This window comes from Oncorhynchus mykiss, chromosome 23 (assembly GCF_057628025.1).
Source record: "Oncorhynchus mykiss isolate SJ-2025 chromosome 23, ASM5762802v1, whole genome shotgun sequence".
Taxonomy (NCBI): Eukaryota; Metazoa; Chordata; class Actinopteri; order Salmoniformes; family Salmonidae; genus Oncorhynchus; species Oncorhynchus mykiss.
Genome location: NC_143044.1, coordinates 32,081,884 through 32,096,099, shown reverse-complemented (window position 1 = coordinate 32,096,099; position 14,216 = coordinate 32,081,884). Strand labels below are relative to the sequence as shown.

General features: G+C 41.5%; 1 protein-coding gene across 16 annotated transcripts in view; it reads left to right on the top strand.

Moving 5' to 3' along the window:
• The window catches only part of LOC110502777 (RNA binding protein fox-1 homolog 3), a 756,098-nt gene that overhangs the window by 512,769 nt on the left and 229,113 nt on the right, over positions 1-14,216 (top strand). For all 16 annotated transcript variants that reach the window (XR_016491078.1, XM_036960469.2, XM_090217296.1 and 13 more), the window contains one exon: positions 5,942-6,066. Coding sequence is in view for 15 of the 16 variants with exons in the window: in XM_036960469.2 (XP_036816364.1) it covers positions 5,942-6,066 (125 nt within the window). In the remaining variant the exon portion in view is untranslated. The remainder of the gene's footprint in view (positions 1-5,941; positions 6,067-14,216) is intronic.

Below are 14,216 nucleotides of genomic sequence, written 5' to 3'. Positions count from 1 at the left end.
GTTGATTCTTCACAGAAAAATACAGCTTTATATCTTCATGTTTGAAGCATGAAATGTGGCAAAAGGTCGCAAAGTTCAAGGGGGCCGAATACTTTCGCAAGGCACTGTAAATTCCTCCAGATGACCACAAATGGCAGATTGTTGCTCCCAAACGGCCGTATCCCAGGAGAGCACCCTTCCCGACATTAGAGTAATGATATACGCCATCTTCGATCGGTCTGAAGGAAACTAAGATGGCTGTAGCTCAAAAATAAGCAAGCACTGAGAAAGAAAACCTCGGCAGGCACCAGGATTCACCAAATATCGCTCTGGAGGTGGTAAGAGGGGTTATCGGGGAGCCGGCATAGGCTGTACCAACTCACCTAAGATAGGGGGAAAAAATTACTGAGTGATTGTTTTTTTCCCCAGAGGTGGCAGGCAGTCTCTTATCTAACATGGTCGTGGCGTTCCGTCAAAGGAACTGAGCCCTTCCAAAAGGCCCTGTAACAACTCCTCATTTCTTCTAATGGTGGTTCCCTGCAGGGAGACAGTGGGCTGAGCTGGTCCAAGTCTGCTGGGTCTGTCATGGCCAGTTCGTACTATCATGACACAAGGTGAGACCCAGATGCAGATGGTTGGAGTCTTACAATGTTTAATAATCCAAAAGGAGTAGGCAAGAGAATGGTCGCGGACAGGCAAAAGCTAAAAACCAGATCAGAGTCCGGGAGGTACAGAGTTGCAGAAAGGCTCGTGGTCAAGGCAGGCAGAATGGTCAGGCAGGTGAGTACAGAGTCCAGAACAGGCAAGGGTCAAAACCGGGAGAACTAGAAAAAAAGAGAATAGCAAAGGCAGGCGTATGGGAAAAACCGCTGGTTGACTTAGAACAAACGAGACGAACTGGCACAGAAAGACAGAAAACACAGGGATATATACACTGGGGAAAACAAGCGTCACCTGGAGGGGGTGAAGATACCCTGACAGGTGAAACTGATCAGGGTGTGACACTTTACAATGTTATGTCCTCAATGTGAGCAGTATATTTTTGGATGCAATGTTCAGACAATCACAGAAGTAGCAACAGCATAAAACAATTCTCATCCAAATCGGACAATGTTGGCTACATTAGTTCTAGCGGTAACTGAGTAAAGTGTGAGCTAACAGAAGAGGTCAGATTTTGTCAATTCTCTGCTGATACAAACCATAATACGAATTAGCTAATAGTGATTACTACTTACAATTCATAACATCATGGGTGAGCTTACTGGTGATCTAAATAATTGAGTAAATCACTTTAATTTAGTAAATAAAGAAACGATTATCCACACAAACCATTTTCTGATTGTGATTTATTGATACAAGTGGCCGTGGTGAAGTTAATATATTGATTTGTCACCACAGATGGTTTGTCTACTGTTATGGCTAGATGGAGTAGCTAGGCCTACAAAAGCTCTATCTAGTGGTCGCGTCCGGGACCACAGTAGTCGACAACTGTAGCGCTCCAACACACAGGGGCCACTCAGAGATGCGTGCTCAGTCCTCCCAGTTCACTCATTACTGCACGGCCAGGCACGACTCCAACACCATCATTAAGTTTGCAGACGACACAACAGTAGTAGGCCTGATCACTGACAACGACGAGACAGCCTATAGGGAGGAGGTCAGAGACCTGGCCGGGTGGTGCCAGGACAACAACCTCTCCCTCAACATGATCAAAACAAAGGAGATGATTGTGGACTACGTTCCCATTGTTGGCGCTGTAGTGGAGCAGGGTGAGAGCTTCAAGTTCCTTGGTGTCCACATCACCAGCAAACTCACATGGTCCAAACACACCAAGACAGTCGTGAAGAGGGAACGACAAAACCTATTCCCACTCAGGAGACTGAAAAGATTTGGCATGGGTCCTCAGATCCTCAAAAGGATATTACAGTATACAGCTGCACCATCGAGAGCATCAACTACCTCAACTAACTGGTGCCCCCCTGTATATACACTGCTCCAAAAAATAAAGGGAACACTAAAATAACACATCCTAGATGTGAATGAAATATTCTTAATAAATACTTTTTTCTTTACATAGTTGAATGTGCTGACAACAAAATCACACAAAACTTATCAATGGAAATCAAATTTATCAACCCATGGAGGTCTGGAATTGGAGTCACACTCAAAATTAAAGTGGAAAACCACACTACAGGCTGATCCAACTTTGATGTAATGTCCTTAAAACAAGTCAAAATGAGGCTCAGTAGTGTGTGTGGCCTCCACGTGCCTGTATGACCTCCCTACAACGCCTGGGCATGCTTCTGATGAGGTGGCGGATGGTCTCCTGAGGGATCTCCTCCCAGATCTGGACTAAAGCATCTGCCAACTCCTGGACAGTCTGTGGTGCAATGTCGCGTTGGTGGATGGAGCGAGACATGATGTCCCAGATGTGCTCAATTGGATTCAGGTCTGGGGAACGGGCGGGCCAGTCCATAGCATCAATGCCTTCCTCTTGCAGGAACTGCTGACACACTCCAGCCACATGAGGTCTAGCATTGTCTTGCATTAGGAGGAACCCAGGGCCAACCGCACCAGCATATGGTCTCACAAGGGGTCTGAGGATCTCATCACGGTACCTAATGGCTGTCAGGCTACCTCTGGTGAGCACATGGAGGGCTGTGTGGCCCCCGAAAGAAATGCCACCCCACACCATGACTGACCCACCGCCAAACCGTTCATGCTAGAGGATGTTGCAGGTAGCAGAACGTTCTCCACGGCGTCTCCAGACTGTCACGTCTGTCACATATGTGCTCAGTGTGAACCTGCTTTTATCTGTGAAGAGCACAGGGTGCCAGTGGCGAATTTGCCAATCTTGTTCTCTGGCAAATGAAAAACGTCCTGCACGGTGTTGGGCTTGTGAGATAGACCAGATCAGGTGACAGAGGGCCATGTGAGTGAGATGTGCTTCGGAGCATGCATTACACAGGGAGAAAGGAGTTCAGCCATTGGCAGCAAAAGGCATGTATTTTTATAGGGGGCTTTACAGCTGCACAAAGGGGATCCCGTTGGGTAATTTAAGGCATTATCAAGTGTTTGTCAAATTGTGAATGAGAGACTGAGGAAGTGTGTACAGCCAGCATAAAAAAAAAACAAAGCAGAGCTCACGCCTTTCATGCAACTTTTTTCAAATCATCATTAGAGTCACGTCAATCAGCCTTAGAATGTATTAAAAATCAAAACATATAGCCTAACATTTGTACCACAACTGGAGTAACATAACTAACTAAATTAAGCACATAGGAGTACCTGTTTCTTTGTTAAGAGCTGAACATAGAATAGCCGCATATGTGCACTCCCTCAAATGGTTTGGAGAAAATTGCCTTTCTAATGTTTTCAGCTTTGTTCAATTGTATTCTTCATACTATAAAATACTATCAAATAATGCCATGGAATTCTCAGCGAATCTTGTCTGCTATATAAACTAGTGTAACCCACAGCCATATGTCATAGCCAGATCAGGATCTAACATAAGGACAACTCAGGGTTTAAGCCATTTAATGTATAATTGCAGCAATGCGCACACGGCAGTAGGCTATAAGCAACAAGTGAAATGATTACTGAACAATTTTTTTTTTAATTGGACGTATACAGTTCCATTATGCAATTATATTGACAATATCTCACACACCTCCCCACTCCCTCATCCTCCTTACTCCCTGATCCTCCCTACTCCCTCTCCCTCCTTGCTAGAATACAAAAGCTGTCCTCAATCTTCGGCAAAGAAAGACGTCTAGTTCCAGTTATGATGTTGGGAAGTTATAGTATGTTCAATACTTTGTGTGTGTGTGGTTTCTTAAAATACAGAATAAAGAGGGATTATTATCAAATAAAATAATATACCAGGATATAGCATTAAAACAATATTACAATGAAGTAGCACAGTAACTGAAGGGCTCCACAAGGACTCCACATGGGGCAGGGCAGAGCTAAGCTAATCAGGCCAAATTAATACACAGGCCAGTGCAATGGTCATGATAATGCCAGGACAGCTTCAAAGGATACAACACAAGCTAATACTTATTTGATGCCATTAGCATTTGCATTGTTTTGCAGAATTAATAGAAACATGTAACTACATCAAATCAAATCAAATCAAATCAAATTTATTTATATAGCCCTTCGTACATCAGCTGATATCTCAAAGTGCTGTACAGAAACCCAGCCTAAAACCCCAAACAGCAAGCAATGCAGGTGTAGAAGCACGGTGGCTAGGAAAAACTCCCTAGACAGGCCAAAACCTAGGAAGAAACCTAGAGAGGAACCAGGCTATGTGGGGTGGCCAGTCCTCTTCTGGCTTTGCCGGGTGGAGATTATAACAGAACGTGGCCAAGATGTTCAAATTTAGGGCACAATTAACTACATAAGCACAATTAAGTATAATAATAGAGTAATTATTATTAAGGCAAACAACATTGAAGGCAATGCGGGAGCCAGCTGGAAAATGTGTCAGTTCGGGGAGGTTCTGTTCCGACTGAAGAAACACTGGGAGAGTGCTTGGGCTCTCTTCGAAGAGAGAAGTTTGTCCAGCTCATCTAGCTTATCCTCGCCTTACATTAGCATATCATGCCTCAAACGTACATCGTCCGCTACAGTGAAATGGGCAACTTCTATGTGAATTAATGAGGAGGCTGAGAACACCTAATTTCAAACTGTTCTTAGAAAATCATGTCAATTTGAAACATAGCCTCTAGACAATTAGCAGGCAGTGTGTCTTGGTTTGAGGGCAGCACGGTTTAACTGTCCTGTTGCATAACAATAACATTTTAGAATAGTGACCCAATTATGACATCACGTGCATGAGAAAACTCACACTGTACTGTTAGAGATAGAGATATTTAGAACTCGAGCATGAAAAAGTGAATAAAAACCCAATAAATGGCTAAATTTACCCATCTATGGGTTGGGGGTGTAGCTTTCAGATAGATATTTTTGGCCACCCATGAGAGTAAACTTTATTCCTGTTCATTGTAAGTTTGTACATTGAAAATGTATAGTTAACCACATTACAGACTTTAATATCAAATTAATATCATTATTTAAGCTTTGTTAAAGCTACAAAAGTGTCCGTGCTCACGCCCCTACTAACCCATGTCTCCAATCTTCTGTTCTGACCCAGTGGTTCATAGCTCAATTTCCCAGAATCAACCCCAACCTGGCTCTTTTTAAGTTTTACATACCAAACAACCCAGCATTTTTCTGGTATACAGACACAAATCCTCAGGATCCCTCTGTTATGCAATGAGACAACAGTACAGTCCTCTTTATTTTATTTTTAAGCTGACACTGGTTTATAAACATTACACTTTTTGTGTGCCTGTGTTTATGCTTGCTTTTGTTCCCTGTGTGTGTGAAAATATAGTTTGTCTCTCCATCTTTTTCTTCCTGTGTGTTTCTCTCTCCCTGACCTATCCAATAACTCTGTCCAGGAAGTTCGCTGTTTATTAACTCAGTCCATTTCTTTCTTTCTTTCTTTCTTTCTGTCTGTCTGTCTGTCTGTCTGTCTGTCTGTCTGTCTGTCTGTCTGTCTGTCTGTCTGTCTGTCTGTCTGTCTGTCTGTCTGTCTGTCTGTCTGTCTGTCTGTCTGTCTGTCTGTCTGTCTGTCTGTCTGTCTGTCTGTCTGTCTGTCTGTATGTATGTATGTATGTATGTCTGTCTGTCTGTCTGTCTGTCTGTCTCTTTCTTTCTTTCTGTCTGTCTGTCTGTCTGTCTGTCTGTCTGTCTGTCTGTCTGTCTGTCTGTCTGTCTGTCTGTCTGTCTGTCTGTCTGTCTGTCTGTCTCTTTCTCTCTTGCTCTCTCTCTTTCACTGTCTCTCTCTCATCTTTTTACATTATTTTCTATAATATATTGTATGACATCACATTTTATGTATTTCTGCATATGAACCAAGACATTTACCTATCATGTATTTCTATCTCCATAGAAACCAAACCAGGAACTGGCTTGTGTAAGCAGCAGGGAACCATTGCTCTTTTTGGCAACGTGGTGTACAGCGGCCTGCTCAACGAACATATCTGGCATTTCGGGATACCCATCGTCACCAGACTGGTGAGTTTTGGGGAGTCCTCCCTTCCTCTCTGTCTATCATCACTTACTGTGCTGTGATTGATCTCTGCTCCATCGTGGATGGTTGTTCTGTGCCACTGCTATGTTTAAAAAAAACTGCAGTCTTGAACATGTCAGACACACTGTAAACCCCAAGGCATTTTTAGCTCAAATACTTCTAGTAAAGTGAACTCAAAGTCAAGTCCTCAAACTGATCTAATCCTGGCAGTAATTATGAATGCAGGTTGCGGGTGACTACAAGTTCCAACTTTTGGAAATCCTAACTCTGGCTAGATTCCAAATATAATTACACATCACTTTGCAAGCCAACATAATGTGACTTGCAGTTAGAGTTGCAAAATTCTGATACGTTTTCCAGAAATCCCGGAAATCCATTTTTTTTTCCAGTAAATTACTGGAATTCTGCAACCCTACGTTCAGCCCTGATGTAGCCTGTAAACCATGAGTTTCAGGGCATTGCATTAGAGTAAAGCTAGGCCTCAAAATAAGGCCTCATGAGATATGTATTGTTGGTGTTTCCTTTATTTTGGCAGTTAATTGTATGTGCTTGCGATAAATCCTAATCCGCAGTTATTTTTTTATTATTGACACTCTGTGGCTAAATTATGCTCTCTAGTGTTTGATACATTTTTTAAATAATAGTTGTAAAAAAAAAAATGCCTCTTGGGCCCCCTACAGGCTTGGGTGCAAAGGCTTTCAGCACCTGAAAAGGCGTCCTCATGCTTCCCTTATTATGATAACATTTTGTGAAGTTTTGGTCTTCGGCAAGAGTTTTTTCGGCTGTTCATGCACACACATTTTTTTCTCAAGTCAAGCCGAAGTTCTACACCCCTTCGTCATTCATTGGTCAACAGTAAGGATTCTTTGTTGTCATTCATCGATAGACGATTCATCGATACAAGATCTCCTCTGCAAAAATGTAAAAATGAATGACATATTTCTTAAATTATCTTCGATTCATTCTGACTACTTTGAGGAAGTGTATACTGACTACGGCGTCTCAAGATGGACAAACAGTATTATTGACATGTTTCTCTTTTTTCAAACCGAAGGTCTTATAGTTAAGGGAGTATGTGAGAATACTCAGCCGAATACTCAGGATTCCACACCCTAATAGGGATCTATTGTTTTAATCATATCACAATGCACTTTTACCATTTGAATGTAGACCCGAATACAATACTTTTTTGTAGTAATTTTTCTAACATATATTTTATTCAAATATGCAAACGAGGCAATACCTCACTAAATGTGTATTTGCATACCATGCAAATTCATTTTTCTGGACACTGGATGAAGTCAGCCTAAATACACAACATGGCGATTAGGCCTGTCTCGCAGTCGGCGTTCTAAATCATCCAAAGGGTGTTTCATGGGGTTGAGCTCAGGGCTCTTTGCAGGCCAGTCAAGTTCTTCCAAATCGATCCTGACAAACCATCTCTGAATGGATCTCGCTTTGTGCATGGGGGCATTAAGATTTCCCTTCACTGGAACTGAAGGGATAGCCCGAACCATGAAAAACAGACCCAGACCATTATTCCTCCTCCACCAAACTTTACAGTTTTCACTATGTATTGGGGCAGTTAGAATCTTCCTGGCATCTGCCAAATCCAGATTTATCCATCGGACTGCCAGTTTCCAATGCTCCAGAGTCCAATTGTGGCAAGCTTTACACCACTCCAGCCGACGATTGGCATTGCGCATGGTGATCTTAAGCTTGTGTGCGGCTGCTCGGCCATGGAAACCCATTTAATGAAGCTCCTGATGAACAGTTATTGTGCTGACGTTGCTTCGAGGGGCAGTTTGGAACTCTGTAATGAGTGTTACAACCTAGGAGAGACGATTTTTACGCACTTCAGCACTCAGTGGTCCCGTTGTGTGACCTACCACTTTGAGCCTGAGCCATTGTTGCTTCAGAAGTTTCCACTTCACAATAACAGCACTTACATTTGACCGGGGCAGCTCTAGGAGGGCAGAAATTTGACAAACTGACTTGTTGGAAAGGTGTCATCCTATGACGGTGCCACGTTGAAAGTCACTGAGCTCTTCAGTAAGGCCATTCCAATGCCAATGTAAGGCCATTCTTCTGTAAGGCAATTCTACTGCTAATCTCTATGGAGATTGCATGGCTGTGTGCTCAATTCTATACACCTATCAGCAATGTGTGTGGCTGAAATAGCCGAATACACTAATTTGATGTGTGTCCACATACTTGTGTATATATAGTGTATTTGTGTTTCATTTTGTTAAGACACTCCAGGACCGGGCTTCTCCAGAGCAAATTGTGGATAAATACTTTTCTCATCTTTCAATCTGTAAAATACTATAGACATTTTTGGCACATTTTTCAATTTTTTTTTTTATCCAGGATATAACATTTACAACATATTAGCATTCCCTCTGGGCAAGTCTGGATAATATATTCAAGGATAACCACATGCAATTTGGTAAATGCAGATGCTTCTGAAGCTGATCAAATTGTGTTGGCGTGTGGGAAGAGACTGACTTTCGGGGAAATGGCAGTTAGAATTAGACTACAAAACGACAAACGCTTATTTAGACCCCATCACCATCTCTTCAAAGTATGTTACTAAATGTAGTCCAGTCTGCAATATTCTCTATGAAATGGGCTTTGAAACTATGTGTAATTCAATGTGTTGATCTTTAAAATGATTGATGTATGTCCATGAATGTGGTTCAAAATTCACATTTTTAGGTCTAAAAAAACGAATATTAATAGACCAAAATGCCAACAAATTGGCAGATGCTAAAAAAGAAATTCCGACTGTGGTGCCTGTCCTTAAGTTTCCTCAAAAGGTTTGAGTAATGACAGCACATTGGGGTTTATAGTGCAGGGTGTAATAGCAATTATTGAAGTTGTATTAATTGTTTGATATAGTGATGCTGTAAATCCAAATGAAAGGGAATTTGTTTGCTGAATACTGAAGTAGAGGAATTGTTTAAAAATCTCAAATTGGGAAAACTAAATTCAACTGAAAGTTGCTGATAATAATGTACATGATGATTGTTTATGAAGTAATATAAGAAACAATACATTTCGAATGATTGCACCATCCTTTAAAGGCTACATAACATTTTCAGATCAGCTATAGACAGTTATGAGTCTACTTAGAGGGTTTTGATTGAGGCTAGTTTGGTGATATGCTAATTTGCTCTCATGATTTTTTCTGATGTAAGTTGGTTTGACTTTTATACTTTTATTCAATCCAATATATTTCCTCAGAGTTCTGAATATTTAATTGTGAATATTTATATAGCAGCTGATAGCATCAAAAATGTTACGAGCTTGGTCCATATTTTATTGATAGAGACATTTGATGGCGCACACTCACACACAAACACATACAGACACACACAGACTCTGACATACACTCTAACAGACTCAGGCACACACACATGCGCCAACACACACACACAGACTCTGACATACACTCTAACAGACTCAGGCACACACACATGCGCCAACACACACACACGTTAAATGATTCAGTGCATGCTACAGCTGTCAAAGCCCAGGGTTGGAGAGACGGGGTAGAAATGAAATAGATGTCAAACTGAACAGCTGTCCTTGGCATAGCTCATGTTTTAATATTGCAAGGTGTTTGTATAGTGGAGGAATATGACACTGGGCCCAACTCTGCTGGGGCAGTATTCATACTATAACATGTTTGTTTGTGTGTGTGTGTGTGTTCTTGTGTGGGCATGTGCACGTTTGCACGTCTGCAAGTGGATTGTTCATACACCAAGAAGACGTGTAAGAGGACATATTACCTGTAAAATAACCCTGAAGACTTGCCTTGATTGACCATTCTTCCTACAATAGGGAATATAGTCAATGATTAATCAGAGGCAGTTGTTCGGAACCAATGACTAGTCTCTTCTTTCAGAGGACTAAGTAATTAATAAGTTAATTGAGGTAATTGAAAACGACTGGAGAATCCTCTCCTCCATTCTACTGCAATGACAGAGAGAGAGAGAGAGAGAGGGGGAGAGAGAGATATATGGGGTGTGGAGAGAGAGAGAGAGAGAGAGAGAGAGAGAGATAGCGGATAGAGAGAGCGAGAGAGAGTGAGAGAGAGAGAGAGAGAGAGAGAGAGAGAGAGAGAGAGAGAGAAAGTGGATAGAGAGAGCGAGAGAGAGAGAGAGAGAGAGAGAGAGAGAGAGAGAGAAAGTGGATAGAGAGAGGAGAGAGAGAGAGAGAGAGAGAGAGAGAGAGAGAGAGAGAGCAACAGCCCTGCACTGGCTGCTCTATTTACTTTATCATACACACAGAACAGATGACAGAGGCAAATGCACTACAAGCTAATGAGTAGGGGTGTGTGTGTGTATTAATTTGTGTGTGTGGCTGTTGTCAACTACCTTTGCTGTGAAAGCCTGTTTGGTTCCTGACAGTCAAAATCATATTTGGTTTACATAGCTAGGTAGGTAGTCTAAGGGTGACTGCAGCAAATATAATTACAGGTGTTCCCTTTTCATCTTAGCCAAAGATACTTATAGGTTTCCCCTTTCCTCTGTGTCTGTGGTTAGCTAGTTACCAGTTAGCTAGTCTTCAGCCAGCATGGAACAAAAGGGGGAAGGGTCGTTCAAAACCAGGAGTCTGGAACCAAAATCGTTTCGTTTCATAAAATGCTTTATTTCCGACCTGCAAAATAAAGTTCTGAAACGGTTCAATCAATCTTTTTTTGTTTTTTGTTTTGTTCCCTGTACTGGATTCAACCCCTGCTCAAAACTGTCTCAGTTGTCATTTCAACACATGAAAAGACATGTCAAACAGAACATGTATAATCATTCTTGACATCATTGATAGTTATGGTTTATGAATATCGTCTGGCAGTCAATGTTTTGTCTATATTGACACATTTAAAATGACCAAACAGTTGGACAAACAAATCATTTGCGAAACCACGATGTGATGTATGACAGGATTTGGATGTTGCATGACATTTTTATGTTGTTTGAGTTGTTTTATGTTAAAGTAAATTAGCTTGAGATGATTTCACTGCAACACTGCGTCCATGTTGCTTGACATTTAAAGGAACGGGATTAGGATGATGCTGCGGAATCTTTAATATGTAGTATAAATTATTTTAAGACTACAGTGCCTGATTTCCGGAACCAGATTTACTGGTTAATAATGATATGTTTACATGACTTATATTGTTTTATTTTATTTGATTGTTTTACAATTCAGAATAAAAAAAACTGTTCTAGGATACTCAGATGCTTCTCTGTCGAATAAATGGGTCTTTGGCGCCATACGGCGGTCGGTTGCATCATTACCCATTTTGGGTAACCCATTTTGTCAGGTCCTGACAAAAACAGCTCTCCAAATCAACTATTTCGCAACACAGACATCCCCGACGTTATTCAAAATATTGCCTTCTTGCTAGATTGATTGATGAATACAGCCACAGCAAAACAGTTCAAAATGTCTTTCAGCTCAAGAAGATTTATGAAACAGAAGAATATTAAAGACCCCCTATTTCGACTTAATTCCTGTCCTTTAGGATAAATTATTGTTTAGGTTCCACCTCTGAAGAATGACACAGGATGGATGCCAATACATATTCACAAAATGGGTAGGTGGGAACATTGTGGGTGATTCCCACATGGATTGATGCCCTTAGACGAACCATCAAACAGGCAAGGCATCAAAACAGGACTACGATTGAATGCTACTACACTGTCTCTGACGCTCATCGGATGTGGCAGGGCTTGAAAACTATTACGGACTACAAAGGAAAACCCAGGCGCAAGCTGCCCAGTGACGCAAGCCTACCAGACAAACGAAATGCCTTTTATGCTTGCTTTGAGGCAAGCAACACTGAAGCATGCATGAGAGCACCAGCTGTTCCAGACAACTGTGTGATCATGCTCTCCATAGCCGATGTGAATAAGATCTTTAAACAGGTCAACATTCACAAAGCCACTGGGCCAGACTGGTCACTAGGACGTGTACTCAAAGCATAAGAGGACAAAATGGCAAGTGTCTTAACTGACATTTTCAACCTCTCCCTGACCGAATCTGTAATACCTACATGTTTCAAACAGACACACATAGTCCCTGTGCCAAAGATAACCTGCTTAAATGATTACCGCCCCGTAGCACTCAAGTTGGTAGCCATGAAGTGCTTTGAAAGGCTGGTCACATTAACACCATCATGCCGGAAACCCTAGACCCACTCCAATTCACATACCTCCCCAACAGATCCACAGATGATGCAATCTCTGGACAAAAGGAACACCTATGTGAGAATGCTGTTCATTAATAACTACAGCTCAGCGTTCAACACCATAGTGCCCTCAAAGCTCATCACTAAGCTAAGGATCCCGGGACTAAACACCTACCTCTGTAACTGACTAGAACGGTTTGGACTCTAGACACGTTTTTTCTCCGTTCTATTTGGTAGACTCTTGCCATGGTTCTCACAGGTAGGAGAAGTGCTACAATGACGATGCACGATGCAAACCGCAAATTATATGTCACAACACCCTGAGGGCATCAGACATGAAACTAAACACCAATACTTGATGTAACAACAGCTCAAAATAGATTAACAAGTGTATGACATTGTCTACTGCGGGCACCTTTTCATTATAGGATAGACACTTGATTTCGAGGTGCACCAATCAAATCCTTTATTGTAGGGGGAGCGGGGTTACAAAATGCAATCATATCACACACAATTTTACCATTTGTAAAAAAAAACAAAAAAACATATGGATATTTTTTATACAGACTAGATCAGAAAGAGATGAAACTTGACAAATTATCCAAAGGACTATAATAAAATGAGTCCATGGCTCAGGTGTAGGCTACGGTGAAAGCTGTAGCCAGAGACAGAAGAGGAAGCTAGACAGCCCACTCTTTTTTTTCTGTTTTTTTTTCTGGATCAATGCAAGTCAATGAACAAAGTAGACCAGACCCAGATGCTTTTGAATTGGTGTCTATGAGAGACCCACCCTGTTAAGTAGACCGGAACTGACTATTTATTTTCAATGGTATACGGCCTGAGTAACTATCTTAATTTATCCACCATCTTTGCTATAGCCAAAGATTATCTATTATGTTGCTCAGTTCAGTCGCGACTCATGAACTTCGCAGGTGTTTCTAATTAATAAATAATACCATGCTGGTGGGTGGTACCATTCAAATAAAACCCAGGCCTGAAATGAAACGTAAGCAAAAAAAACTATGTGCACATCATTTAATAGGAAAATACACGTCATTGGCACGAATTTGCACAAAGTGGGCAGTTCAGGTTTGTCACTTCAAGGCCAAATATATCATACTTTGACTAAAACGATGACTTATTTACTTAAATAGTTGTGCAATGTCATGGGTAAGCTTTGGCTGTCATCTTTCATTTGAAAAGTGGATTTCTACTGGTGTAGATGCATCACCAGTCTCAACGTCAACAGTGAATGCTGGATGCTGGCCTTCTAGGCAGAGCTCCTCTGTCCAGTGTCTGTGTTCTATGCAACTCTGCCTAGAAGGCCAGGATCCCGGAGTCGCCTCTGTTGATGTTGAGACTGGTGTTTTGCAGGTACTATTTAATGAAGCTGCCAGTTGAGGACTTGTGAGGCATCTGTTTCTCAAACTAGACACCCTAATGTACTTGTCCTCTTGCTCAGTTTTGCACCGGGGCCTCCCACTCCTCTTTCTATTCTGGTTGGAGACAGTTTGCACTGTTCTGTGAAGCGAGCAGTACACAGCGTTGTACGAGATCTTCAATTTCTTGGCAATTTCTCGCATGGAATAGCCTTCATTTCTCAAAACAAGAATAGACTGATGAGTTTCAGAAGAAAGATATTCCTTTCTGAACATTTTGTGCCTGTAATCGAACCCACAAATGCTGATGCTCCAGATACTCAACTAGTCTAAAGAAGGCCAGTTTTATTGCTTCTTTAATCAGGACAACAGTTTTCAGCTGTGGTAACATAATTGCAAAAGAGTTGTCTAATGATCAATTAGCCTTTTAAAATGAAAAACTTGGATTAGATAACACAACGTGCCATTAGAACACAGGAGGGATGGTTGCTGATAATGGGCCATTGTACGCCTATGTAGATATTTCATAAAAAAACAGACGTTTCCAGCGACAATAGTA